This window comes from Arvicanthis niloticus, chromosome 6 (assembly GCF_011762505.2).
Source record: "Arvicanthis niloticus isolate mArvNil1 chromosome 6, mArvNil1.pat.X, whole genome shotgun sequence".
Lineage (NCBI taxonomy): Eukaryota > Metazoa > Chordata > Mammalia > Rodentia > Muridae > Arvicanthis > Arvicanthis niloticus.
Window position 1 is genome coordinate 6,637,505 of NC_047663.1, and position 27,508 is coordinate 6,665,012.

General features: G+C 55.2%; 3 protein-coding genes across 20 annotated transcripts in view; 1 reads left to right on the forward strand and 2 right to left on the reverse strand.

Moving 5' to 3' along the window:
* Positions 1-427: 427 nt before the first annotated feature.
* Tsen54 (tRNA splicing endonuclease subunit 54) lies at positions 428-9,055 on the reverse strand. 4 transcript variants are annotated; one of them, XM_034504464.2, is made up of 11 exons: positions 8,098-8,607; positions 7,838-8,002; positions 7,679-7,742; positions 7,506-7,589; positions 7,119-7,217; positions 5,617-5,669; positions 3,294-3,392; positions 2,466-3,094; positions 1,772-1,832; positions 1,367-1,483; positions 428-905 (listed from the first exon to the last, which is right to left on the reverse strand). In XM_034504464.2, exons 1-11 carry the CDS (start codon positions 8,157-8,159, stop codon positions 755-757), a joined length of 1,584 nt encoding a protein of 527 aa, XP_034360355.1. In that variant the 5' UTR covers positions 8,160-8,607; the 3' UTR covers positions 428-754. The 4 variants fall into 4 exon arrangements, with proteins under 4 accessions (XP_034360355.1, XP_076791578.1, XP_076791577.1 ...); XM_076935462.1 differs by adding an exon at positions 8,807-9,055 and having other exon boundaries at positions 759-1,483; positions 8,098-8,625; XM_076935463.1 differs by lacking the exon at positions 1,772-1,832 and having other exon boundaries at positions 8,098-8,617.
* A 178-nt stretch (positions 9,056-9,233) lies between these two features.
* Positions 9,234-23,233, forward strand: Caskin2 (CASK interacting protein 2). 3 transcript variants are annotated; one of them, XM_034504449.2, is made up of 20 exons: positions 9,234-9,389; positions 10,505-10,998; positions 14,887-14,938; positions 15,441-15,538; positions 15,976-16,121; positions 16,212-16,307; positions 16,408-16,538; positions 17,398-17,506; positions 17,791-17,899; positions 18,028-18,122; positions 18,538-18,799; positions 18,902-19,023; positions 19,109-19,169; positions 19,294-19,382; positions 19,534-19,644; positions 19,724-19,825; positions 19,951-20,089; positions 20,237-21,712; positions 21,797-22,019; positions 22,341-23,233. In XM_034504449.2, exons 2-20 carry the CDS (start codon positions 10,905-10,907, stop codon positions 22,429-22,431), a joined length of 3,606 nt encoding a protein of 1,201 aa, XP_034360340.1. In that variant the 5' UTR covers positions 9,234-9,389; positions 10,505-10,904; the 3' UTR covers positions 22,432-23,233. The 3 variants fall into 3 exon arrangements, with proteins under 3 accessions (XP_034360340.1, XP_076791564.1, XP_076791565.1); XM_076935449.1 differs by lacking the exons at positions 9,234-9,389; positions 10,505-10,998 and adding an exon at positions 14,139-14,782; XM_076935450.1 differs by lacking the exons at positions 9,234-9,389; positions 10,505-10,998; positions 14,887-14,938; positions 15,441-15,538 and having other exon boundaries at positions 15,983-16,121; positions 16,216-16,307.
* Tmem94 (transmembrane protein 94) overlaps positions 23,050-27,508 on the reverse strand; it is a 32,868-nt gene continuing 28,409 nt past the window's right edge. For all 13 annotated transcript variants that reach the window (XM_034504447.2, XM_034504448.2, XM_034504445.2 and 10 more), the window contains 11 exons: positions 27,259-27,358; positions 26,904-27,012; positions 26,523-26,712; positions 26,189-26,266; positions 25,854-25,939; positions 25,516-25,597; positions 25,063-25,211; positions 24,878-24,972; positions 24,683-24,776; positions 24,360-24,530; positions 23,050-24,064 (listed from right to left, as the gene is read on the reverse strand). In XM_034504447.2, the coding sequence (XP_034360338.1) occupies positions 23,992-24,064; positions 24,360-24,530; positions 24,683-24,776; positions 24,878-24,972; positions 25,063-25,211; positions 25,516-25,597; positions 25,854-25,939; positions 26,189-26,266; positions 26,523-26,712; positions 26,904-27,012; positions 27,259-27,358 (1,227 nt within the window). In that variant the 3' untranslated portion in view covers positions 23,050-23,991. The remainder of the gene's footprint in view (positions 24,065-24,359; positions 24,531-24,682; positions 24,777-24,877; positions 24,973-25,062; positions 25,212-25,515; positions 25,598-25,853; positions 25,940-26,188; positions 26,267-26,522; positions 26,713-26,903; positions 27,013-27,258; positions 27,359-27,508) is intronic.

Consider the following 27,508-nt stretch of genomic DNA (forward strand, 5'->3'; position numbering starts at 1 on the left):
GTGGTATGGGAAGACGTAATGGCGAACCCCCTAACCACTACTCAAAGCCCCCCGACTTCTGTCTTTAGAGAGGCCTGCTGAAGCCTGAGATCCAAGGGCTGGGGAGTCAGCTCAAACTAGGGAGGAGTGGCTTAGAGTAACAAACTGGAGGCTCACCTAGCAGTTGGGTGGTCCCTCAGAGTGCCTGGACTACAATCCAACCTCGGGACCCTGAGCCACCCTCCTACCCACCACCCAGCTGTTGGTCCTCAGGGCAGGACTGACAGGTTGGACTCTCGTCTCATTGGTATTCTTCAGAAGTCCATCAATTCCATTCCGTGTTCAATTGCTCATGCTCTCCCATGATCCACCAGGTTCTCCTCCCCAAGAATGGACAGATCAGGAATGAAGGGAAGGGGTACTCCAGTAAGTATATTCAACCACAGCAGAAAATATATTTTTTTAATGGCTTTGGCACGAATCAGGCACCCCCTTGAATAAAGGCACAGCATCCTCTCTTCTAACCCAACTCCTGGGCCTTTGAAAACAAGTCCTGAGATCCAAGGAGGGGAGGGAGTCACTGCCAGGCAGAACTTCCAGGCAGCAGGCTTGAAAGCACAGTAGCCAGGCGAGGTCGTGCACTTCCCTACAGACAGAAGACACCTAGGACCATAGACTCCAATGGCCTGGACAGTTCCAGGTGAGTCCTGTACGAGAGACATGGTCCCTGAGAGCAGTCCAGGTCCCCCAGAGAAAGCCATCCCCAGAGCTGTATTCAGTGGCCCAGATCCCTGGGCAGTGTGAAGTCTCTGAAGCTGTAGAAGGAGATGTCACCATGGTCCACCAGAGCGAAGATCAGGGGAACATCCCCACTCTGGTAGGTCAGCCGCTTGAGGCTGCAGAGGTCTGGGACAGGTTCATCAAACCTGTGAGGATAAAGATTAGACTGAGAACCAATCATAGCCCACCCATGGCCTTCCAGGGCACAAAGGCTTTAATGTAAGACAGAAGCTAGGGACACAGAATACTGGCCGCTGCTTTCTGCAAACTCCATGGCTTTGATGAGTGCCTCAGGAGAGCCCCAGAGTAGAGGGATAGGAGGTGTGAGGTCTCACCACTCTTTAGCCAGTAAATCCTCCAAGTCAATTCCTTTCTGCTGAGTGAGCCCAGGACTAAGGAGGAAGAGAAAGACTACCCAAAAAAGCCAGTACCATAGAGCCAAGGATGGGGAATCTTGGATTGCCATGGCACCAACCAGCCATATGGCCTTAGATAGGGGCACTTAACCCCTCTGGACCTCAGATTCTTCTCAGGGACTGGTAAACTGGTGGCAGGGGTCAAGGGATGGGCTGACAGCAGCCAGAGGCACTGCTCGATCATCTCATACCCACTAATGCACATTCGCACAGAGGGTTTGCCAGGGTTGTTTTTCCGGAACGTAGCCACAGCGTCAGCCTGATAAACATCGAAGCTGATCTCCAAGCCCCCAGACTTCTCCAGCAGCCTATAAGCCAAGTAAGAAACTTTAAGACAAGGATTCTCCTCTCCATGCCCACCAAACCTCCCTCTCCACCAAACCCTTTCCTAATAATAACTCTACAGAGCAGCATCGTTGGGGATATAGCCACCATCTTGTCATTCTTCCTTGTCCCCTGTCACTGGGAGCTAAGTATGTAGGCAGGTGTCCCAGAGGTGAGCCTCTGACTCACACCCAACTCCAGGAATCAAATCCCAGCGGTTGCTCCACCTGGCAGCCAGTGTCATGGAGACAGTGAGCAGGGCTGAGACTCACCGGTAACCTCCATCAGCAAGGTGTGTTGTCTGCAGTACAGAGATATGTTGCAGGACCGCGGCTACAAGATGTTGAGGAAGGGAGTCAACCTTCTACACACTCCCGTGATACTGACAGATCCTGCTACCCAGGTTAGGATCACCAGATCTACCAGAATGTGTTCAGTGTAAGTTACGTTCCACAGTGGCAGTACTTAGAACATATTTATCTGGGAACCTTACTCAACTCACCTACAATCTACCATGTCCCCAGGACGCCTTTACAGAGTTCTGTATGTGTTGCTACACTTAGCTCAGGCCACATACTTAGTTCCATGCATTTATAACCGAGAGCTGACAGTAAGCTTTCCTATTATTCGGTTAGAACTTCTTACTGTGGTGCCAGCATGTTTCGGCTAACAGGATGTAGAAGAGGGGAGGTCCATAACCGGCTGCTGCCAAAGCCATCCAGCAATCTTGGATATGGTCTTAAGGATGCAGGCACAACACTCATCCCCCAAGGCAATGACAGTCAGGAAACTGTCCCCCCTGTGGCTGCTGCCACCACCTACAGAACAGCCTGAATAGGTCCCACTGCACTGCACAGCCTTCTCCCACACCTCAGACCTTAGCCAGTCCTGGTCTAACCATCCACTCCCAAAAGTCTCTCTCTGTTCCCAACAGCCTACAGGGGTACAGCTCAGGGTGAGGGGTACCTGGAGAATCAGCTTTATCCGGGTTGAGCAAGGGGGTAATGTTCTGGCCCCATAGGTGTGGAGGCCTGGGCTGGCTCTTCTGCGTCTGTCGCCTCTGCAGCAGCTCCTTGTACTCCCGCCAGCTGGAGCAGCCCTGCACCTCAGGATCTGCGTTAACGTCCTCCCGGAACTGCTGGGCCTCTGCTTGCTGTTCCCGGTCTCGCCGGGAAAGCTTCTCCCTCCGCTGGTTCAGCTTCTGGCACCAGGACTCAGCATCTGTCCCTCGCCCAATGACATTGGCCGGGAGCAGCTCTGGGGCTGGAGCAGGCAGGAGGGTGTGACGGCTATCTGAGGCCATGTTGGGGAATGAGATCTGCTCAAAGTCCCAGCGTAGCTTAGGGGTCCCCTTGGCTCCATTCTCTATCTTGTCATTTTCCTGGCCACACCCCACATCTTCCCTGGCCAGACCAGGGCAAGGCTCTGAGGACCCCAGAAACTGCAAGGGGAGCTCTGAGCCCTGCCCGGGGCTTGAGTCCCGAGGCTTCTCCTCTGGGTACTGGCTACTCTGGTCACAGGCAGGTGGGCTGGAGGCTGCCAGGCTGACGGGCGGCAGGGAATTCTGCAGGGCCTTGGGCTTCTTATTAACAGACCTGAGAGACACAGGAGTAAGAGCAGCACGTTTATCCCTTAGTCACTGACCCCAAGACATGAATGCTTCACTGGAATTGAGGTGCACCCTCTGCTGTCTCCTCAAGCCTGTGTGAGAGCAACTCAGGCCCCTTCTTAAGCCCATGTACTCCCTGGGGTCCTGACAGTAATCCCTGGGGGTGGCAGTAGCAGGTGAGTTACCGGCAACTGGAACTCCTTTTCCTCTTGCCAGACCCATCCTCCAGGCACTGGGCATAGCCATCCAAATTGAGCTGCCGCTCGTAAGGTGACACGACAGAGCTGTGGGTAAGAACAGGAGGTGGGCAACAGGTCCATTCTCTCAAACTGCCACTGCCGCAGATGGGACTTGGTGGGGGCTTGGCCAAGAGGACAAGGCAGAGGTCAGAGGCAGAGCCATACTAGAAGGAAGGGTACCTGGGAACAGCCACAAGGGCCTAGTCACGCACCTTTGCTCAGGTCCCTGAGTGTGACCAGATGCTCCTAAAGAACTAGCAATGCATGATTAGTAGGACTAGGGTGCAGCTCACAGGGAGAGCTTTCTATGCCCTGGCTTCCATCCCCAGCACCACAGAAAACAAATTATTAATCGTAGGTAAGAAAGACTTGGAAAATACAAAAAAAAAGCAAAGATAAAAATAAGCACCTTGAGCCAGGCGGTGGTGGCACACGCCTTTAATCCCAGCACTTGGGAGACAGAGGCAGGCGGATTTCTGAGTTCGAGGCCAGTCTGGTCTACAGAGTGAGTTCCAGGACAGCCAGGGCTACACAGAGAAACCCCCGTCTTTAAAAAAAAACGGAAAAGGGGAAGGGGAGGGAGAAGTGGGAGGAAAACAAAAACAAAACCAGTCAGGTTCCCACAGGTAACTTTTTTTTTTTTTTTTTTTTTTTTTTGAGAGAAGATCTTCTTACTATGTAGCTCTGGCTGTCCTGGAACCAGGAAGGCCTTGAACTCACTGAAATCCCACTGCCTCTGCCTCTCAAATGTTGAGATTAAAGGTGTGTGCAATACTCTCTATATTATTTCTTGCACACACCAGGACTGTTTGTCTGTATGGTTTTTTCCCCCTGAAAAAGCTGACATTGTCCTAACACACTGCTTTAAAATCTTTTCTGCTCTGCTCAGTCATACAGTGCGGTCTCAGACCCTTACCACTTACGGCTATAGCATCCTTCCCTGCTCTCAAGTAGGGTGTGTGACAGAGGGGGAGCACATGCAAGTGAGCCTTGGGAGTTAGTCCTGGGGAACTGTCTGTCTTGTTTTTTGAGTCAGGGTCTCTGGTTGGCTTGTAGCTCTTTGATTAGGCTGGGCTGGCTAGCTGTTGAGCCCCGTGGATTTGCCTGTCTCTGCCTCCCCAGTGCGGGGAATACGAAGATGAACACACTAGGTCTCTGAGGGACTGATCTCGGGTCCTCTGTGCTCACAGCCCCAGGACTGTCCCCTTCCCACCACTATGAATGTTTATGGCTCCCAGCGCTGCAGGGTTCAGGTGTAGTACTGCCGTGAGTGTCTATTCACATTATATCTGAATTTCAGTCCTGTTATTATTACAAGACCTCACCCACCAAACAGCACAGTACATCTTTTTACTACAGCAAGTTCTATGAGAGATGGCTCAGAGGGTAAGAGCACTGACTGCTCTTCCAGAGGTCCTGAGTTCAATTCCAAGCAACCACATGGTGGCTTGCAACCATCTGTAATGGTTCTGTAATGTTCTGGTGTGTCTGAAGACAGCTACAGTGTGCTCACACACATAAAGTAAATAAATAAATACTTGGGGGTAAAAAGGGGGGGGACCAGTTTGTGTGGGTTTGTGTGGGTAGGTCTTCACAGCTGAGCCTTGAAGCTTTCCAACTACCAGTTTTGCAAAGCGATGCTATCATGGGTGTTCCTTACTACATAACAGGTGGGTAGAGGCTTCGATTTAGCTCTGGTCTTCCTCAGCCATGAGGTCAGGGCCCAGCAGGCACTCAATAATGTTGGTGAGTGATGACGTAGCCTCAGGAGGAACTTCTATACAAAGCCATGCCTGTTTCCCTAGGGCAGGACCCACTTTCAGGGGCACAGTGTTTTAGACCTTTGGGGACAGACTGTGTAACTGCATAGGCCCCACCAGTCTGAAAGTGGCTGTGGCGTTCAGCAAAGCTGGACCACTGAGGTAATGTGAGGGGAGATCTAGCCCAGCATAAGAAATGTGAAACCACCTCAACTGTAAAGTCCTCACCCAGTCCCTCACCCATGCACTGCTTCCCAAAGTGAGCTGCATGTCTACGTGCCTCACGATGGCCACTGCGGTTCTTTGTCTCGATGCTCACAGTGAGCTGAAGGTGCTTGGTCATTAGCTGAGCTGGGTTCCAGTTTATCAACAAACCAAGCCAAAGTGCAGTAATGGAATGCATCCCCACATGCTTCTCCACCGAACACCTCTACCTCAGCCCCAGGGAGCTGCACTCAAGCCAAAGGTCCCAGGACCACAGTGGCTGGTAATCAGGGGAAGGGACGTACCTTAGCTGGAACCGACGAACCACATAGCCCAGTCTCTTCAGGTGACTGAAGACCTTGAGAGAAGAAAAGGAAAATCTTAGATGTACCTTTTGTTTATATGTTTGCTTGAAAGGCTCCAGCTATGCAACCTTAGTTATCCTGGAACTATGTACAGCAGATTGGCCTCAAACTACTCAAAAGTATAATCCCAGCACTTGGGAGGCAGAGGCAGGCGGATTTCTGAGTTCGAGGCCAGCCTGGTCTACAGAGTGAGTTCCAGGACAGCCAGGGCTATACAGAGAAACCCTGTCTCGAAAAACAAAACAAAACAAAACAAAAAAAACAAAAACAAAAACAAAAAAAACCAAACAAACAAACAAAAAAAAAACTACTCAAAAGTAGTATTTCTCCCTCTCCCTGTAAGTACTACAATTCTAACACAAGTCACCATGCCTGCAGAGATGTCCACTCTCTAAAATAAGTTAGCAGTTTCTCTAAGCACAAGTCGTAGTGACACTTTGGGGATTTTTGGCTTCTTTAAAAAACACAGAATTGTGACATGTTTTCATTTTAATCTCTGGTCTGGGTATACAGGGCTGCTTCCGCCCATCCACAGCATCTATGGTTTGCTTACTGATCTAGCAGCGGCATGGTTTTTGCCATCTGCAGATTTTTTTTTTTTCTTGCAGTTGTGTGATATTTGGAATTCTGGGAACTTTTCAGAGGGTAGCTAAATGCTAGTGCCCCAAGAGGTGGGGTTGGTGGTTGTTGATCGTTCAGGAGGGGTTGGTTGCAGTTTGTCAGTAGTGCTCAAAGAAGAAACAAGAGAGAAATTACATTCAGCGATCTCTCTCTCTCTCTCCCTGCTCTCCTTTCTCTCCTATCTAGTGATAAGGGATGAGACTGGGGGCATAAAGAGTGGGAAAAAGAAGAAACCACAAAGTAACAAAGACTTACTGTACGAAGCCATTTCCTCTACCCCTCCCCCAAAAGTCCCCTCCTATATAGCCCCAGGTTCCAAGCCGTGGGACTGCTTGGATCATATTCCATTATAAATATTATCCTCACCAGACCTGTTGGTTCAAGCTACTAGAGAGGCTGAGGCAGGAGGATCCCAAACTCATGACCAGCCTGGGATACAGAGTAAGTTCAAGGCTAGCCTGTGCAATATTGAAAGTCCCTATCTTAGAACATAAACAGAGGGTAGGGGGCTACAGCTCAGTGCCAGAGTGTCTGCTAACGTGCATAGACTGCTGGCTTCACTTTTCAGTAGCACCAAAAATAGATAAGCAAACACCTGTCTTCCAAGGAGATTTCACTCTTTCAGTTCTGTCTCCTATTCTGGGTATGTGTATCATTTAATAATTTATCGACAACACAAATCCCCCAAACCTGACAGTCTCCATTAGAATATAAGCCCGTGTCTCTCCTATAGCATGTGGCTCTGTGCTTGCATCCTCAGGGGTACCGGTCAGTACTCACTGAGTTAGCAAATGGCAGGCACCTTGGGAGGCAACTGATACCTGATATTGCAGGAAACTCAAGGTGTCCTCGGTCAGCAGCAGCTGGTAGGCCTCTTGGATAGACAGTGGTAGGTCTTGGTAGAAGAGCTGAATCGAGCCCTGGAAGTGGACCAAGAGCTTAGCTGAGAACACTTCGTGCAGTGCCCAAGCCAAACAGGGTCACCCTCTTAGCTCTGACCCTCTCCCCACACACCTAAGCATCACTGCATGACCAACAGTGAGAGGAGTAGAATCCCTGCTACCCGGTGGCATTCTTTTCTGTTTTCAAAGTCCGCCTATAATAACTTCACTGAAAACGTAATTCTGAACTCCTCCTGGTCCACCAAACCGTATCCTTCCCATTGCTCGGTCGGAACCCTTTCCCCACACCTCCAGGACCCCACTCACACACTCCAGCAGATACAGGGCCTCTTCTGGGTGAAGCCGCTGCCGTCCTTCCTCGGAATAGCCCATGGTCTGCCAGAATTTCCCCTGTGCGAGAGCAGACCAAGTGTCACAAAGCAGCTAAGCAGACAGAGGAAGGGGGATCCCCCAGCCGCGGAGGTGCCCCGCACGCTCACCGCAGGAGACGTCAACTCCACAAAGCCCTCTTCTGGTCTCCACTCCGCGGCCACCAAGCTGCCCCTGGCGATGAGTGGGGAAGGGGCGTCTCGGTCTGCACGGGCAGTCCCCGGCCTCCGCCCACCCGGCCCGGCCCGGCCCGGCCCAGCCCCTCTCACAGGCGCTCCACGCGCTCCTCCGCCAGCAGCTGCCACAGCTCCTGGCGACACAGGCGCAGCCGCTCCGCCTGGGCCTCCGAGCCGTCGGGGAGGAAGTCCTTGGGGCCATGAGACCGCTGAGGCAGCTTCTGGGACCGCAAGCGCGCGGCGCGGAGCTCCGAGGCGCTGGGGAGGGCCGGGAACACGTGGTCAGCACCGAGGCCACCCCGCTCGGTCCCAGGTCCCACGCACCCCACGCCATCCCCCGGGCCGGGCAGCACCTGAGCACACGCCCCGCGGGAACCTCCACAGACTCGGGTTCGGATTCGGGCTCCGGCTCCATCTGGCCGCCGTCTGCGGCTGCGCGCGCAGCGTGAAGCCCCGCCCACCCCCGGCACTCCGCGCGGTCCTAGCGCCGCCGTTCTCGATCCGCGCGCAACTCCAGATCATAAATTCACCCTCGAGTGTCGCGCCTTCCTACCTGTCCTGTGTGTGTCTGCACACGTGTACCTCGGGCTGCGGGACCCAGTTCGAAGTGCAGGCTTCTAGAAGTGCAAAAACTCACCTATTCTGTTTCCAGCGCTTCTGGGGGCTCCTCTCCTCTTTAATAAAACTTTACCTGGCGTCTGGATGTATCATGAATAATCAAATATGTTACTCTCACCTCTGCAGCCCTGAATGTCTTGTGTCCTACCACCAGCAGGAAAGAGATGCTTAGAGAGAGGAGAGCAGTGAGCCCTCAAATACCAGCTTTGCAAAGTGGAGGCCATATGGGAATGTTAGGAGTGGTCCAGAGACTTTCGGAGTTCCTTCACGGTGGGGAAAAAAAAAAAAAATCCCTTGTGAGGGGCTCCGAAGCAGGGTTCAAAGGCCAGGGGTGGCGGCGCTGTCCGGCTCACACTGGTGCTGAATCGCCACCCCAGCCTCCGAAAGCACCTCCTCGAGGCTGGGGTCCCCCGCCGTGACATCATGGGTCGCTCTGACGCTCACCACTAGGTGGCACAGTTGCTCCAGCCAGCAGCTATGGGTCTCTGAGCGTGGACGAAGGTCGCTGCGGGCAACCCGGGAAAGGATGGAGCGAAGAGGAAGTGATCCCCGCCCCTAGTGGGGGGTCCTCAGGTTCAACTGCCAAAACATCCGATTTTCTCTCCTACACGTTCACACCTCATCTTTTGGTCTAGACCAGAGGCCTGCTCCCTCGGGATCCCTAGACGGGACACAGCAGCACGAAGCCTCATTCACACCCCCATTCACCCGCCACTTTGCACCCCCAAGCAACTTCACCTGCGCGCATGCGCTGATCCAACGCTCTGGACTGGCTGGCGGGGGCGGGGCCTAGTGAAGATGGGGCGGGAACCAGGGTGCTGATTGACAATCCAACTGTGCCGCCCGGACGGTCCCCAGCTCCCGATCCGGCGGGAGGGAGGGGGGAGGGGCGGGATTTCCTGCGGGAGGCGCCGAGCCGGCCTTGGAAAGGAGGAGAAAGGGGTTGCGGGGGACAGTGGGAGCCAGAGTCCAGAGTGCCTGGGACTAAGCACAGCCAGCCGGACCCCCGGCGGGGCGGCCGGGAGAGGTGAGACTGCGGGGCCCGGGCTAAGGATCAGAACCCTTAAGAGCAGACGCAAACTAACTTTTCTTGTCTGATCGGCGGGCTCCTCCATCTCTCTGTTCCTTCCGCCTTCCTCGAGCCCCCCTTTTCGATCTCCTCTATCTGTCCCTCGGACTCTTGACTCTCCGGGTCCCTCTTGCCGCTTTGTTCCCGGGGTCGGCCGTAGCTGGGTTTGGCTGCGGGGAGCTGCGTCGCGCTAGAGGGGCATTCCAAGGGGCGGGGGAGCCAGCCGACCCCAGGCACTGCCAGGAGCACTCTCTCCCGGTGCGGGTCCCGGGCTTTGAGGGGGAGTGCCCTCCGGCTTGGGCTTGGAACTTAGGAGGAATGAGTGATTCCCCACCTGGGCCCCAGGCCTGCACGAGTCTTATGCCACAAGATTCTGGCAACAAAATCACCGCCACTGAGGAACTGACTTAAAGTTTTGTGCGGGAAGTCCGGTTGGGGTTTCAGGTTCAGGCTTGGGAGGTAGTTGGCTAGCCTCTCTGTCCTGGATCTCTACCCAGCTGCTCCGTCACACAACAGAAGCAGCGAGGAAGGATTAGCAACAGGTGCTGTAGAGCTATCCTATCCAACAGGTAGATCTCCCCCAGAAAGTAAGGGACATAAGCACCCAGTCCACCCTCTAGGGACCTGGTAGTGAGGAGTGTGCTGCGACACCTTGGACAGGGAGTGACCCCTGCCATCTGCCTGTGGCACTCTCCCAGGCCCTACCTCCTGGCCCCGCCTGTTGTCTGTGGGTGTCAGAGCCTGGGGCTGTGGAGAATGGGCTGCTGGCCCTGCCTACCCCAGTGTCTCCTGCTGCCAAGGCCCCTCCTGCCCAAGGTTGAGGTGCTGCCCAATGCCATGTGGCATAGGCAACCCAGGCTCTCCCTCCTTGAATGCCGACCCTCTCCCCTTTGCATGTATATATTTCAAGTACAGCAGTTTCCTCCCCTCCCTCAGTGGCTTAGACCCTCCGTGACTCCTAGGGCATCTAGGGAGATTTGGGGCTCTCTAGAGATTCTGTCTTGCTCATGTTCTCTGTCCTGGTTCCTGGCTTGTAACCCAGCTTTTCACCGGAGGACATGTACCTTTTCCAGACCCCCAGGACTTGTCCATGGCTGCTGCCTCACGCCAGAGGGAATGCTGACTGCTCTCTAGGTGGACATTGGTGCTTCTGAGCTAACCCAGGAAGATTGGCGGGCCCAGTCCCAGCCCATCCCAGGGCTGTCGGAAGCTGCAGGCTGATCTCAGGCCAGATTTCCACCCAGCCTCCACCCCACCAGGGACTGGCTTTCCTGCCTGTGGTGGCAGCTCCCAGAGCACCTTGAGGGACTATATCTCTGCCTGACAAGGAGGCCATTGCCTGAGACATCAGACTTGTTCCCCCAGGACCAGGAGTCCTCCAAAGCTTTGAGGCATGGCGAACTGACATTTGACTGGGCCGGTCCCTTGCTTCTTCCTGGACTCTGAAGCCCAGAGCCTGGCCCAGTAGTCAGAATGGGTCGTGAACAGGACCTTATCCTTGCTGTCAAGAATGGAGACGTGACATGTGTGCAGAAACTTGTGGCTAAAGTGAAGGCTGCAAAAACAAGTGAGTCCTTGGTGGGGTGGCCGTCCAGCTGAGCCACAGAGAGAGGCTGGGGGGAGGTGGCAGGGGAGGCTCACTTTGATTTGCAGACTTGAGGAAGAAGGACTGTCCTGTTGTAGACAAGAAGTGCTTCTGTATAAGAGAGCCAGGGAGGAAAAAGGGTCCCTTCTTGCTCTGTGTCTCCGGGCAAGTCACTTAACAGCTCTGAGCCATGGAGCCCTTGCCTACAAAGTGACCACACTGAAGCATATTCAGCTTCTGCTTGTATTGTTTATTGTATGCCAGTCTGTGTCCTAAGCTCTGGACCAGAGCAGAGAGCAAAGCCAAGCAATGTGCTAGCCCTTGAGGTGCCTGCTAGGAGGTGTTTGGCGGTTCTTCTAGCTGTGGGTGGGGAAAGTGCGTGACCGCCCCCGACACCATCCACAGACATGAAGCAGAGTTTCCCTGTATTCATGTCTGCACTTCATGAGGATGTCTGTAAAACCTCTTTGGAAGCAGTGTTTGGGTTTCTGTTGGTGGTGGTTGGTTTGGGGTTCTGTGAGGCTTAGAACCCCCAACCTCGGATTTGCCGCACGCACAAGTTGCTTTACCGTCACTGGTGACATAGTCCCTGTTTCCGAGAAAATGTCAGCACTGCGACCCGTTACTAAAGCTCCTTTCTCTCCAGCTCATCTGCTAGTGTGTAGCCAAAGCTAATGTTCTAGAGGTTTCCCCAGCCCTGAGGACTGTATCCCTGACAGGACAGTCAGGGCTGGATTCATGGATGGTTACTTAGCCCCGTTCTCTCACACCCACCCCAGGAAGATAGACCTCTGGACTTAAGGGCAGGCTCCCTGGCTGGGTTCTTCCAGACCATGAAGCTTGTCTTCTCCAGGTCTTAAATCAGCGGGTGGTTCTTCTGGCTCCTCTGGGGATAAAGAAAGTATTCCCCAAGGAGAGGGTCTCCTCTGGAGCACTGGGACTTTAACTCCAAGACACACTTAGGTCTTGTACATAGGACTCCTCAGGCTACTTGGAGACAACTTATCCCCACCTACACCTCAGTGTGCTGGTGCCAAAAGGAAAGACGTTAATGGCGTGCACCCACCTGCACAGCAGGGCGGGGACCCAGGCATGAGGTGGAGCTGTGCCCCTAGGTCCTTGCGTCCTAGGGTAGTGAATGAGGGTGAGCCAGATAGAAGGAAGGCACCGAAGCGGTCCAGGAGAAGGCCTGAAGGTCTCCGTGTGAGCCATTCTCCTCCCCCTCACCTCTCTGTTGCTTTTGGCCACCTGCCCGGTGGGGCCTTGGTCACACAGCCGCTGGCCTCACACAGCCCTGGCTGCCTCAGAGAGTGAGGCCCACTGGAGGGTAGAAGGAGGGGTTAGCTGATGGCGGGAACCTTACAGCTAGGTGCATAGGCTCCAAAAATCGGTCTTCTATATCTAGTGGCAGAGTTTCTAGGGGATCAAGTTTCTTCCCTCAGTCCAAGGTGGAGACTCACCTACATAGCATACAGGTGGACACTGGGTGAGAGGCCTGAGCCTTCTTAAATCCCCCGCACTGTACCTCCATTTTTTGTCCTCTGAGAAGCCAGAGAGGCTGGTGACAAAGACTAGGTCCTAGGTGACCTTTGTAAACCTTGGAGTTTATGAAACATTGTAACCCCTTGCTTCCTGTGAGATCCATTATGCAGATAAGGAAAGTGACATGCAGAGGTTAGTGACTTGCCCAAGGTCACACAGCCCTCGGGTTAGATGAGAAATAAGCCCTCGCTCTCTCCTCCGAGTTCCCATGGTGATCTCCACTGATGTCTGTTCGTGTCAGAATCCTCGAGGGGTCGTTCTAAAAGCATAGAGACCCCCCCCCCAATTAAAACTGTGAGAAAGTCTGGGGCTCCATGGATGGTCTCAGAGAGGAATGAAGGGGCCCGTGTACCATCGGAAGGGAGGTGTCAGGGAGCCCATTTTCCCTCTTGCTGTGCTGACTGGTAGCCTCTAGCTGATATCCAGCTGATATACTCCCCCTCCCAGGTCCTCTTCAGGAGCCGGCGCCTGGAAGGGTGCAGTCGCATGTCCCTTCTCTCTGCCCCTCCCCATCCATCTCCTTTTTTCTGAGGTCTCCTTCCTTGGCCAGAGGAAATGGATGGGCTGAGGTGACCAGCTGAACTCACATCCTTTGCTCAGGCCTGAGACAGGGGTGATTCTTCCAGCCCCAGAACCCAGCTGGGGAAGGTTATGCCACAGCGGAAGTGCCTGGAGCCACTGCCAGGAACCGGGACCCTCCGCCCTCCCTCCCGCCAGGGTCCCCGGCCCAGTTTCTGGGCCTCTCCTCCACCACCTTTCCGGCTATTGTTCTGGAAAGAACAGAGCCACCTATCTGGCCCTGCCCCTGTTCCTGTGCTCCTCCTGACACATTGTCAACCCCTCCCTAGAGAGGACACATCCAGCCACCCAGCTGTCCCATCCCAGACTCTCCCAAGTGGACAGCCCAGTGAAAGAAAGACTCCCTGAAGGACAATGGTTTGCTTCTCTTGGGACCTTGTCTGCACTGAGGCTTAGAGAGGCACCTTGGTGGCCAAGGTCACACAGCCCAGAAAAGGTAGAACGGCCTCTGAGCCATGCACTTCCTGCTTCTGCAACTTCAGTTCTTTCCCCCATGCCCCTCCCATGCCCCCCAATGGTTCTGTGTTACAAGAACTGTCAGGGGGGATGAGGGGGAGGCTGGGAGGTCTGTGCTTCCTCCCAGCTCCCCACCCCCCACATTCCCTGGGCTGCCCCACCTTTTCTGTATTTACCTGTTAGGTGTAGAGTCCGTCAGCTCCACCCAGTGTGTACCAGGCCTCTCCTGCCCCATCCCTTGCTTCCCACCCTGATGGAATGAGGCTGTGTCTTTCCCAGGCTGCTGGGGTATTTGGGGGCCCACCAGGGCCTGGGGGGCAGGCCTGGACCAGCATGTTTGGCACCCTGCCCAGCCTGGGCTGAGCTAGGCCCCCTCCTTCCCGACAGGGTGGGTTCCAGCAGGAGGCAGGGGCGGCCTGTGACAAGGCTTCTCCTTTCCCAGCACCTCAAGGACCAGCGTGGTCAGGCTGCTATTGGGCTCTCATCCATATGTACCCCATCCCAGGGAGGCAGTGCCCACTGCTTCTCAAATGAGGTCTGAATAGGCCAGTCAGAGCTCGTGGGTATCAAGTCGGCAGGTGGGTTAGCGGAAGTCCCAGGAGACAGTTAGGGTATGGTGCCCCAGTGTAGTGGCCAACATGTAAGGAAGCTCAATGGTTATTGTCATCATTCCATGCTCACAAGGGACAGACGCTGTCCTGGCAACTTCTAGGGGGCAGATCCTATGATCAGCCTGTTTTCAAGAAGGAGACCAAGTCCTGTAGGCTAAATGACCTGGGCAAATTGGTAGGGCTGGCACAGGGAACCGGGGCTAGTATCAGTATATATCCCATATGGCCTTGCCCACCAGGTCCAACTCAGGGATGCTCGGAGCCCAGCTTTGTCACCCTTCTCTCCGCCTTTGAATACTTGAGCCCCCGCACTTCTTTGCACGCCTTGGCCCAATTGGACAATATGACTCTCTCCCATTCAGGCAGGAATGCCAACCATGCACCCCGTGGGCCTGTCCTATTGAAGGCATGTCAGGCCGGTACCCCTTCCCGCCCCCTTTGGCTCTATAAACAAGCTGGACAGGGCTTTGGGGAAGGCAGGCCAGTGCTGCAGTGGCTTCATGTGATCGGTGCCCTGGAGCCATAGGGACAGGACCTGCAAAGGGCCATGGGGCAGGTGCTTTTTTGTACACCAAAAGGTTGGTTGAATCCTTGGAGGTGGGTAGTGGGAGTGTGCCAGGTGACTGTATGGGCAGGGCAGTTGGTGGCATGTGCCCTGATGTCCCCTACCCTGACTCCCCAGAGCTCCTCGGCTCCACGAAGAGACTCAACATCAACTACCAGGATGCTGACGGGTACGTGCTGCTGGGGAAAGAGCAGAGTCCTGGGGAGGGGTGAAAGGAAAGGGCCCTGGGGCTCCTCGGTCTGCTCTTTCTTATTAGGTCCTCCAAGTGTGTTTGCTTAGAGCTCTGGGCTGCGCCTGTGGAGGGCCAGAGGGAGGGGGTCCTGCCCACCCACCTGCCTGTGGAGTTAGCCCTGAGCAAGAGAAGGGGCCCCCTTGGGTCAGATTCTTCCTTGGCCCCTTTTCTCCCTGGAGGGTAGGAGCCCTCAGGCTTCTGCTCCCACGGCCCCCTCCTCTGGGCAGGCTGGGTGGGGGTTGCTAGACAAATGAGCCTCTCAGGCAAGACACTGAGTCCTTTCATGCTGTGGCCCGGCTGCTGTGCGCTCCCACGGCAGGGCTGGCAGGCATTGGGGGGTGGAGGGGGCAAGTAACTCATCACTGCTGGCCCCCAGAATGAGTTTGGGGGGTGGAAGACTACTCATTGATACCCCCTATTTTGTGTCCCCCATTGCCAGATTCTCTGCTCTCCACCATGCTGCCTTGGGGGGCAGCCTGGAGCTCATAGCCTTACTGCTGGAGGCTCAAGCCACAGTGGACATCAAGGACAGCAATGGTGAGATACTGCATTAAGTGGGGAAGGTAGGGCCCCTCCTGAGGCCCTTGGGACCGGAAATCCTTCTCGTAAGTTAGAACATACTTACAGGTGTTTGGGCTGTTTCTCTCAAATTGTGAATGGCTTCCTTCTAGAGAGTGTGTAATTCAGATTTTCCATTATTTAGATGAGGATGCTCAAGAGAGTTTTTTTTGTTTGTTTGTTTGGTTTTTTTTTTTTTTTTTTTTTTTTTTTTTAGCACTGTCCCGGGGTTGCCAGATCAGCTGGGGTGGGCACAGTGAGAACACTGACTTCGGCTTAGTAGAGGGAGGACCTTTTTCTGACCCAACCGCGGTGAAGCTTGTGTTGCTGTGTGGAGCTCTCCCCTTCCAGCCAGGGCGGCTCCATTCCCTATTTAGATCCCCATGACCCCTCTCAGAACTTCTTCCTCTTGTCAGGCATGCGTCCCCTACACTATGCGGCCTGGCAGGGCCGGCTGGAGCCTGTGAGACTGCTGCTACGGGCTTCTGCGGCAGTCAATGCTGCCTCGCTGGATGGTCAGATCCCTCTGCACCTGGCCGCGCAGTATGGGCATTATGAGGTGGTAAGTGAGCCTGCCTCAGGGGCTGCGGGGCCAGGGGCTGCGAGGCCAGGGTTTGGCCGGCAGCCTCCCTTACTTGGCTTTCTCTCCCAGTCAGAGATGCTTCTTCAGCACCAGTCTAATCCATGTCTAGTCAACAAGTTGAAGAAGACACCCCTAGACCTAGCCTGCGAATTTGGGCGGCTCAAGGTGAGGCCTCCAGCCCCACAGGGTGCTGGGTAGTAGGTGCTGGGTGCTGGATTCTGTTCGGTCTTAGGAGGAGGCTCTAACTGGGTGCTGCGTACTGTAGGTGGCCCAGCTGCTTCTGAACAGCCACTTATGTGTAGCACTGCTGGAGGGAGAGGCAAAGGACCCATGTGACCCCAACTACACCACACCCCTGCACTTGGCTGCCAAGAATGGCCACAGAGAAGTCATCAGGTACTCCAAGGGACCTACCCACTTCCTCAGCCTCATCCTGTGGGACCATTAGATTCTAATCAGTGCCTCCCTGCTGCTTTTTAAAAAAATAATGCATATGCATGTGTTCTGTGGCGGGGCAGACGTATACGTGAGTGATGCGTGTGTTCTATGTATGGAGCATATGTGCACATGCGTGATACATGTGTTCTGTGTGTGGGGTATGTGCATGTGAGTGATGCATGTGTTCTGTGGTGAGGCGGATGTACACGTGAGTGATACACATATTGGGGGGTACCTGTGAGTGATACATGTATTGGGGGGTGCTCATGAGTGATAAATGTACTGGGGGGTGCTCATGAGTGATACATGTATTTAGGGGTACATGTGAGTGATCATGTGTTCTGTGTAGGAGTATGTGCACGTGAGTGATACATGTGTTCTGTGGGGTATGTGCACGTGAGTGATACATGTGTTCTGTGGGGTATGTGCACATGAGTGATACATGTGTTCTGTGGGGTATGTGCACGTGAGTGATACATGTGTTCTGTGTGGGGTATGTATATGTGCGTGACACGTGTGTTCTGTGTGAGGTATATGCACGTGAGTGACACATGTGTGGGCCATACATGCACATGAGTGATACACACACACACACGTGTTGGGACGGGTGCATGTGCCCGAGTTACCTGCAGAGACAGTAGAGCTGGAGTTGCCATTGTGAGCTGCCAGGTTGGAGTGGGCTCTTCGAGAGCACACAGTCTTCACTGAGTTGTCTCTACCGTCCACTGCTGCCATCTCATTCTTGCTTTCAGTGTCCCAGGCCCCACCCCCCTCACAATCCGCCTCCCCCACACCTCACACCTCCTGCCCTCCACAGGCAGCTCTTGAAGGCTGGTATTGAGATCAACCGCCAGACCAAGACAGGCACGGCACTCCACGAGGCGGCGCTGTACGGCAAAACTGAGGTGGTGCGCCTGCTACTGGAGGTGGGTGCGGGCACGAAGGGCCTACGTGCTGAGGGCAACATGGAAGGCCATGGTGTTTCTTGGGTCTCACTTCTTCTGAATGGCGCTAAGGGCTTATGGCTGGAGTGCAGACCTGTCTGGCTTAGACACCAAGTCCGCCTATTACTAACTCATTCTTGATGTTTGAGACTTCATGCTTCTCGGCTCTGAGACCTGAAAGCATCTGCCTGGGTAGTTGGGAGGACTAGAGGAGAAATGTCAAGCTAAATACTTGGGATACACCCTTGTGCTGCCATGTACCCCAGGGAGGCGTGGACGTGAATATCCGGAACACATATAACCAGACGGCGCTGGACATAGTGAATCAGTTCACCACCTCCCAGGCCAGTCGGGAAATCAAGCAGCTGCTTCGGGGTGAGTGGGAAGAAGACCTAGCCAGGGGCTGGCAGAGTAGCCTTTACAGAAGGTCCCAGAGCGTGGTGGGAAAGTCAGCTGAGGAGTTCAGATTCTGTAACTGACATCTGCTCATCCCCTTCTCTCAGAGGCTTCAGGGATCTTGAAGGTTCGAGCGCTTAAGGATTTCTGGAACCTTCATGACCCCACCGCTCTCAATGTCCGGGCAGGAGATGTCATCACGGTAGGGGCCCACACAGGCATTCCTTTAGAAGACAAGCAATTGCAGTGACTTACTTGGGCATAATACTTACTGTGTTAGTAAGCTGAGCTAAATCTTTATATGTGCTCTCATTTCCAACTCTAAGGTACGTAGGTTCTATTAGCGTTTTTTTTAAAGGGATGACAAAGTTGAGGCTTAGAGAAGAAACTAAACAGAGTCAGCAGATCACATGCCTAGCAGCTGAGACTAGAGCATTGTCCCTATGCTCTGTGGTGCAAGGACACCGGGCTGGCATTGGTGGCCAAACTTGGGTAGATGTATGCTCTGTAAGGAGGAAAGGTCGATCAGTCCTGCTGGACTATTACTACAGAGACAGCCACAGTCACTTGCTTGATATAAAGAGTGACTGTCCTTTCTGTCCCTGCTGTCACAACAGGTGCTTGAACAGCACCCTGATGGCCGCTGGAAAGGCCATATCCATGAGAGCCAAAGGGGCACAGACCGTGTTGGCTACTTCCCCCCGGGCATTGTCGAGGTGGTCAGCAAGCGGGTGGGCATACCTGTGGCCCGCCTCCCTTCTGCACCCCCCCTGCTGCGGCCAAGTTTCTCCCGGATATCACAGCCCTCGGCTGATGATGCCCTGCCATCTCTCACCTATGGCCAGCTCCCTCGGGTGGGCCTCAGCCCAGACAGCCCAGGTACGTCCTCCCAGAAGGCACTGTGGGGCACTGGGTGCTGGCAAGTTGCCAGTCAGCTGTTAGCAGTGCCAACTCTGACCTTTGTGCTCCTGCCCCCTGCAGCAGGTGACAGGAATAGCGTGGGCAGTGAGGGTAGCGTGGGCAGCATCCGCAGTGCTGGCAGCGGGCAGAGCTCTGAAGGTACCAACGGCCATGGCCCCGGCCTCCTGATTGAAAATGCTCAGGTAGGAGGGAGGGTACCTGGGCCTGCTTGGGGCCTGCCTACTGCCAGTTTCCCGTGCACTGAGTAGGCTCTTTTTCTGTCTCTAGCCACTGCCCTCTGCCAGTGAGGACCAGGTACTGCCAGGCCTGCATGCCCCGTCCCCAGCAGGTGAGAAGGGTAAACAGGATGGCATTGGCTTGGGTAGTACAGGTGGGGATGGTGGTGGTAAGGGCTTAGCCCTGCCCATCCCTCCTCCAACCACTTCTGATGCCATTTGTCTCTCTCCTCGAAGACAACCTGAGCCACCGCCCTCTGGCCAGTTACCGCTCTGGGGAGATCTTCACCCAGGATGTGAGACCCGAACAGCTGCTGGAAGGGAAGGTGAGGTCTCCACGGGAAATACACATCAGGCCTTGGCATAAAGTGGAGGGCTTTCATGTCCACTTAGACCTGGCTCTCGGGGAGGGAGGGAAGGCCAATGGGCTAGTCCCTGTCTCAACTGACTTCCATCCCATCCTGCTCCCTGCCCCAGGATGCACAGGCCATTCATAACTGGTTAAGTGAATTCCAGCTAGAGGGCTACACCGCCCACTTCCTGCAGGCGGGCTATGATGTGCCAACCATCAGTCGGATGACACCTGAGGTAGGTACTGCAGCAGGTGAAGGGAGGAGGGTCTGGCAGGCAGAGGATGACCCTGATGCCCATGCTGTGTGTGTAACAGGATCTGACGGCCATTGGGGTGACCAAGCCTGGACACAGGAAGAAGATCGCTTCAGAGATTGCCCAGCTCAGCATTGCTGAGTGGCTGCCCAACTATATCCCGGTGAGCAGGTGTCCAGGTTGGGGCCTCTGACTCTGACCCGGGGCTGTGGCTTTCGGGGTGGGGGGTGGGGGGATGCTTCCTTTCTGACATGGGGCAAACCTGGTTGTATGGTGGGGCTCTTCCAGGTGGACTTGCTAGAGTGGCTGTGTGCACTGGGGCTGCCTCAGTACCACAAGCAGCTGGTGAGCAGCGGCTATGACTCCATGGGACTGGTGGCCGATCTCACCTGGGAGGAGCTGCAGGAGATAGGCGTGAACAAGCTGGGTGAGGACTACTTTGAGGCCCCTGGCTGTCCCCAACTCCACATACCTCTAGCATCTCTGAGAGAAGGGAAAAGGGAGTCTATCCAGGGCAAACGGGACCACCTGTCCTAGACCTAGCTAACCCATCTGATTCTATGTACCCTTCCAGGACATCAGAAGAAGCTTATGCTTGGTGTGAAGAGGCTAGCAGAACTTCGGCGGGGCCTGCTGCATGGTGAAGCCCTAGGTGAAGGCGGACGGCGGATGACCAGGGGCCCAGAGCTGATGGCCATCGAAGGCCTGGAGAATGGAGAAGGCCCTGCTATGGCAGGCCCTCGCCTCCTCACCTTTCAGGGCAGTGAGCTGAGCCCAGAGCTACAGGCAGCTATGGCAGGGGGTGGCCCAGAACCACTCCCCCTACCCCCTGCCCGTTCTCCTAGCCAGGAGAGCATTGGCGCACGCTCACGGGGCTCTGGTCACTCACAAGAACAGCCTGTTCCCCAGCCCAATGTTGGTGAGCCCAGTGCCCCACAGGAGAGGAACCTTCCGGAGGGCACAGAGCGCCCCTCTAAGCTTTGCTCTCCACTCCCTGGCCAAGGACCTGCCCCTTATGTCTTCATGTGTCCACAGAGCTTACCCTCCAGCCCAGCCCCAGCCCCACCTCCTGGTGTTCCTCGGGCCTTCTCCTACTTGGCTGGCTCTCCTGCCGCTCCTCCAGATCCACCTCGGCCGAAACGCCGGTCTCACAGCCTGAGCCGCCCTGGTCCTGCTGAGGGGGAAGCTGAAGGGGAGGCTGAAGGGCCAGTGGGCAGTGCCCTGGGCAGTTATGCCACTCTTACTCGGAGACCGGGACGCAGCACCCTTGCCCGGACTAGTCCTAGCTTCACCCCAACTCGAGGGACTCCCCGAAGCCAGTCCTTTGCCCTCCGTGCCCGTCGTAAAGGTCCACCACCCCCACCCCCCAAGCGCCTCAGTTCTGTCTCTGGCTCCACTGAGCCACCTTCACTAGACGGAACCTCGGGGCCCAAGGAAGGGGCCACAGGTCCCCGAAGGAGAACACTGAGTGAACCAACTGGCCCCTCAGAGTCCCCTGGTCCTTCTGCACCAACTGGCCCTGTGTCGGACACAGAAGAAGAGGAACCTGGCCCTGAGGGAACATCCCCATCTCGAGGCAGCTCAGGGGAAGGGCTGCCATTTGCAGAGGAGGGGAACCTGACTATCAAGCAGCGGCCGAAGCCAGCTGGGCCCCCTTCCCGTGAGACATCTGTGCCCCCTGGCCTTGACTTCAACCTCACAGAGTCAGATACTGTCAAACGCAGGCCCAAATGCAAGGAGAGAGAGCCACTACAGACTGCACTATTGGCCTTTGGGGTAGTGGGCAGTGATACCCCTAGCCCTTCTGCTCCCCTGTCCTCCCAGGCCCCGTGTGAGTCTCCCTCAGCTTCCTCTAACCCTCCACGGCCTGAACCCAGCAGTCTTCCATCTCAAGGAACTCCAGCCCCTTCTGTCAGCCCCATAACTCAGCCCCCTGGGCACCCAGGGCCCAGTGCTGGACCCGCTCTGGAAAATTCAACAGGTTGTAAGCCGAACGTGGAGCCAGAGCCTCCCGCTCCCCCTGCTGCCCTCCTCAAAGTACCTGGAGCAGGTAAGAAGTGAGGCCTGCAGAAGGAAGGGGCTGTGATCAGGGTCACCTCTAGCCAAGTCACATGGTAACTTTTTGTCTCTGAAGGAACAGCTCCCAAGCCTGTGTCTGTGGCCTGCACTCAGCTGGCATTTTCTGGCCCAAAGCTGGCTCCCCGGCTCGGCTCCCGCCCAGTACCCCCTCCAAGGCCTGAGAATACTGGGCCTGTGTGTCCAGGTCAGGCCCAACAGAGACTGGAGCAGACGAGCTCATCCTTGGAAGCCGCACTGAGGGCAGCTGAGAAGAGCATTGGCACCGAGGAACGAGACGGGTGAGCTGGGCGTGGGGGGTGGGGGGGTGGGGGGGTGGGGGGTGGGGGGGCGGGGGCTGTGCCTGGGAGCACTGGAAAGAGACACTACACACAGCATCTTGGGTTACGGAGGCCTCAGTGGGACCTAGGTTTTAGAGCGGCCTACAGAGACTACTGGTGACTGTCACTTACAGGCAGGTTGATATGGTTAACTCCTTGTCCCCGAGCCGCTGAGCTCATCTGTAAGGGAAGGGCAGTAACCCCTGCCGCTGGGGCATTGTGAACAATAAGACGTTGGGCTGAAGACCCACTGGCCCATCTCAAGGTTTTCCCTTGATGTAGCCCCACAGGGACGTCTACTAAGCATATTCTGGACGACATCAGCACCATGTTTGACGCCCTGGCTGACCAGCTGGATGCCATGCTGGACTGAGCAACCCTTGGCCTGTGACTCCCCCACCTGCCAGCGCTCACTGCCTGTGGCCCAGCATGGAAGACGTCCCTGCCACGCAAGGAACGGGCAGAGGCTTGGTTGGGCTGGAGGGTCTATCCTTCTGCAGCAAAGGCCTTCTATGGCTCTGAGCAGTGGCTGGCAGTCCCAAAGAAGCTGAGAGGACTTGTCAGAACCTGACTGAGGGGAGCTGTGTGGGAGCAAAGCCTTCCCGTGCACAGCTGACTGCACAGCTACGGCCCCTGAGCGGGGACCCTCATAGGAGCATTCTCCTCTAGGAGGAGGTGGTGACAGATTATGCACCTCCTTGCCTTGTCTAAAGTCCCTGTGGTCTGGGAGTTTGCCTGGCCACCCACTGAGTTGCCCTAGGGCTCTGTGAGGCTGTGTGCTTGGCCAGTCCCCTCCGTGCAAGTGTACATAGGAGATGTAAATACACAGCTGGGGTGTGCCTTTCTGCCATGGCTTTATCATCTGCTCCTGTCTGGCCATCCCACACTGGGAGGCAGTGCTGGCCAGGATCAGAGGCAGTGCGAGTAACAGATCCCCAGTGTCCAGACTCTTACAACTGTACATAATATTTTTCAAGCAGAGAGAAATGCATATATTTTAAATGGAATTTATTCTATCTGTTAACTGCCTGAGAGGATGCAGTAGGGGAGGCCTTCGGGCCACAGAAGAACTGTCTACTCACCTCCTGCTGGAGGACCCAGTCGGTCTAGCCTGGGCTCTGTAACCATTAAGCTCTTCCCCCAACTAACATCAATGAAAAAGTCATTCCACGTGACTGGGCTGTGTTTGCATCTGTGCAGCAGATCTCCAAATCCAGGGATAACCCTTCACCCAGACCTGGGGGTCTCCTCAGTGTGGAGGCTGAGGGCTGCAGCCTTGGGAGGGGAGCCTTTCCTGGCTGTTTCATGGATCCACCACAGGATGCTTTATAAGCAATTTACAATTTTAATATAAACCAGTTGACATTCATTCCCTCAAAGGCTCATTTTCCAGTTTAAAAAAAAAAAAAAAAAAGTAAAAAAAGTCTCCCAGAACAAGGGCAGGGTCCTCTGTGAGGACGACTTCTGGTCAACTGACACGGGGCCCCAAGGTGAGGTGGACCCTCTCCATCTTCAAGCCTCGAGAAGGGGAGGTCCCTCGGACCACAGCCAGGCCCGTGCCCAGAAAGACGGGACGCGGGCAGGAGGACACAGCATCTTGCACAGCAGCAGCCACTGCTTCCCAACAAAGACCGAGGCTGCCGTAGATGCAAGAGCAGAGGGGACCCCTGAGATGGGGAACCCATGGGGGAGGGGACTAAGGATCACTTTACCAAGGGCCTGAGGTCATACATTCATGAGTGGCCCTGGGAAGAGCCAAAGCAGCCCTGTCAGACCGTGGCTGCAACCTGTTGGCTTCTTCATGAAAAGCCGCAGCCACTCCGATGCCATGAGGTACAAAGACAAACCCTGAAATGTTCATGATGCCAACTTCCCAGTAGGTCTGGCTCTAGCCCCAGGAAGCTGGGCAACTATGGCGACCTTGCCCAATGACTCAGAAGGGAGAATTCATGCCCAGCTTAGTCTCAAACTGCAGCTTCTGGCGCTTCTGGTAGCGGACACGGACCCTGGTGAAATAAGATTAAGATACAGTTGACAGCTTGGTCTGGTGGCTCAGGCCTGTAATTCTAGCTACTTGAAGGCTGAGGCAGGAGGATTATGAGATCAAGACCTATCTAAGTTACTTAGTAAAGAGTGCCAGGGCTATAGCCAGGAGTGGAGTGTATTACAGGAGCTGGCTCACTCCAGCGCCAGGAAAACAAACAGGCTGGTGTAGACCTTCATACTAGAGGACTGAGCAGGGTGCCAGCACTGAGGTGACAGGTTCAGGGGACAGACAGCCCAGTGGAGCTGCACGCTCACCGAATCTCATGTAGCTTTACAATCTCATTGGTGACTACCACAAGGACCAGGGACAGGCAGCCCAGGAGCCATGTTAACAGGGGCACATCTTCTAGGCCAAAGTGGACACGTGAGTCCCTGTGTGTCCACAGCTGCAGGTCCACCACTGTCTGGACCACCTGACCGAGCAGCCTGTGGGAGGAAACAGCCCTGTGTGAGCCAGAGTCTTCCTGCTTTCTTCCCTGCTTTCTCAGTGCAACTACTTGAAGGGGGCTGCCAGACCCCTATCTTCTTCCCGCCTGTGACCCCAGCACTGCCCACAGCCCCCATTAAACACTACTCACACCACAGGCACGGTCACCGCCCACCAGAGGTTTGTCAAAGGGCTCTTTCTCCACAGAGGCTTGGTTCGATGTACATGGGTGATGGAGATAAAGACTAGAAAGATTGGCCAATGGGGTGTCAAGGCCTCCCAAAGTCTTGCCTCCCACCCTGAGGCCTCCCCTTTCACCGCAGTCCCTATGAGGCAGAGTCCTTACCAGTGTGCAAAACAATCAGGGCAGCTGTTAGCTTCTGAGCAAACAGCAACCCATTGGCGAAATCCCCAAACCAGGCTGGAGCTCTGTCATCATTGCTACCAATGGAAGACAAAGGCTGGCTCAGCCTCCTGAGGGCCCAGAGTGGGGGATGGGGGTGGGGTGAAGGGAGGATTCCTAAGACCCACCTGCAAAGCATGACTGAGGAGCAGTTGGTGAGGTTTTGGGCCCGGGCACTGTCACAGAAGCTCTGCAGTGTGAAGCCAAAGCAGGTGAGGCACGAGCTGATGGTAAGGCTGAACTTGAGCAAGAAGCAGAGCAGGAAGTAGTGCTGTGTCTGTGGCAATGGGGGGACAACGGGGGGACAGTCATTCCTGGGATGGGCGGCCTTTCTGCGGACTACAAGGCAGGCTTGGCACCTGCTCATCCTTTCTAAATGTTCAGCAAGCCCTCAGCAGGTAGGTGGTCATGCCCACAGGGACAAGGACTAGGGACCACATTCCCAGCAAGGCTCTTTCTAGGTTTTGGCCACCACCTCTCTAGATCACTGACCTCTGCAGAATCTTCCAGGTTAGGCCTGCTCCCAGCCCCAGTGCTCGGCCCCTCTGAGAAGCCCCGTAATCAGGGTCTGCCTTGCTTACCTTCTTAGGAATGGACTGAAGGTTTTTGCCTGTTGCCATAGACATGATGGAGCTATGTGGTGGTTTCCCCAATAGAGAGATGCTGAAATTAAGTGTGGGGAAAGGGACAGAGGTTACTACCTGTCTCCCAACTCCCAGAGGGAACGCCTACAGGGAATCTCGGCAGTGAGATAAAGTCCAGTAGTGAGGAGAGGTAAGGCAAAGGGCCTTGCATCAGTGCCTCCTTGCGCCAGAGGTGAGCCCTGAGCCATCCTGCTAGAAAACTCTGGGCCCCATGGGATGCCCACTGACACCCCAAGCTCACTGGCCAGGTGCAGAGGGGCTTCAAGGCATCTCACCTGAGCAGAGGGTAACAAAAGCAGGACAGCCATAAGATGTCTGTGGTGCTCAGGAGCGGTGGCAGCTGGACCAGACAAGAAAGGAACTAAAGCAGGAAAGAAAACGTCACCACATTTGTAGACCTCAAGGCTGCCCACCTTGGCCTGGCCCAAGACACTCAACATTTTGACCCAGAGGACCAGGAACAAGAGAACACTTCTACAAGTGGGGTCGTCTCGAAAGCTGAGGGATGCACAGAGGCTCATGACTATCCTGCCCCACCCCCAGACTCCTCAGACTCTTAACTGTCCCTCCCTTATGAAGAGAGGCAATGCCTGTACAGAGCCTGGCTTACCTGGATGACCACAAGGGTCAGCTGACATTGCAACAAGAAGAGGAAGCACTTACGGATGCCATAGGTAGCATGCCGAGCCTAAGGATCAAGACGGACAGGTTATGATGCGGGCATGCCTGGCCCCTCTCAAGCCCTGTAACAGACAAGCCTCAGCTAAGAGCCACGTGCCCATGGTGCTCTTGTGAGGAGGGAGCAGAGACAGATTCAGGTGCCTTGGGAAGATTCATTTGTCCCTCCCACACAGGTCAAGCAGGCAGGAAGCATGAGGTCTGGAGGTCCCAGAACTATCATGTTCTGCCTTCAGGGCCACCCCCTAATACCTCCTGAGACCTACCTGCTCAATGAGCCGGATGATGCTGATGGTTTCTTCTTGGCGAAAGGTCAGGGAGCAAGGCAAGCTGTTGAGTTGCCCTGATAGCTGCAGGGGAGAAAGGCCATCCGAGGCCTGGGCCATGGTGGTGCTGGTGGCATAGCCAAAGGTCTCCCAGGAGCAGCGGGATGGGTACAAGGGATCCAGGGCAATGCTGCTCGGTAGAGGGAAAATCCACCCATGAGCTATACCTGACACTGTCTACCACGAGACGGGGGCATCCCACTCCTCTTCTCCCAGCACACTGGGTCTGAGCCAAGGCAAGCCCTTTAGCTACATGCAGGCCCATCCACCTAGGGCCTGAGAAGCAGAGTCTGGCCCCCAGTCCCAGTGTGTCCCCCTGACCTGACGTCACTCTGGAGGAAGAGACAGCTGTTCCGCAGGTTGGCCGAGCTACCCAGGCAGCAAGTCACCTCCCCATACTCCTGCATGATCTTTATCATCTCGCACATGGCTGCAGGCGGTAAGAGGCAGAGAAGCCCTGTGCAGGGGCCAGCGAAACCCACAGGCCCAACCACAGGGGACAAGGGGACTGCAGCCCTCTGTGGAGCAGTCCCACCCCGCAGCATGGCCTCCCTGAAATGCCCATGGAATCACCCCATTGGATCCCCAGCCAGACCCAGCCCAGACTCTTTCACTCCACTCTCTTGAGGGATATTGTGCCCACCCCTGCAGGGGGAGGGGGTAGCCCAGCACTTACTATCAGGGGTACAGTCGGTGAAGAGGGGCACTAACAGTGGTACATTGTCGATGTTCTGTAGGTGGGGCCGCACCTGGTGGATGCCCCGGGGCAGCTTAGCCTGGAGGAAGCAGAGATGTCAGTAGTCTCAAGATAGGGAACAGAAAATCACCTCTCCTGCTACCATGGCTGCCACTGTCACTGCCTCCACCTCTCCCTCCTCCTCTTCCTCCTCTTCTTCTTCCTTCCCCTCCTTTTCCTCCTCCTCTTT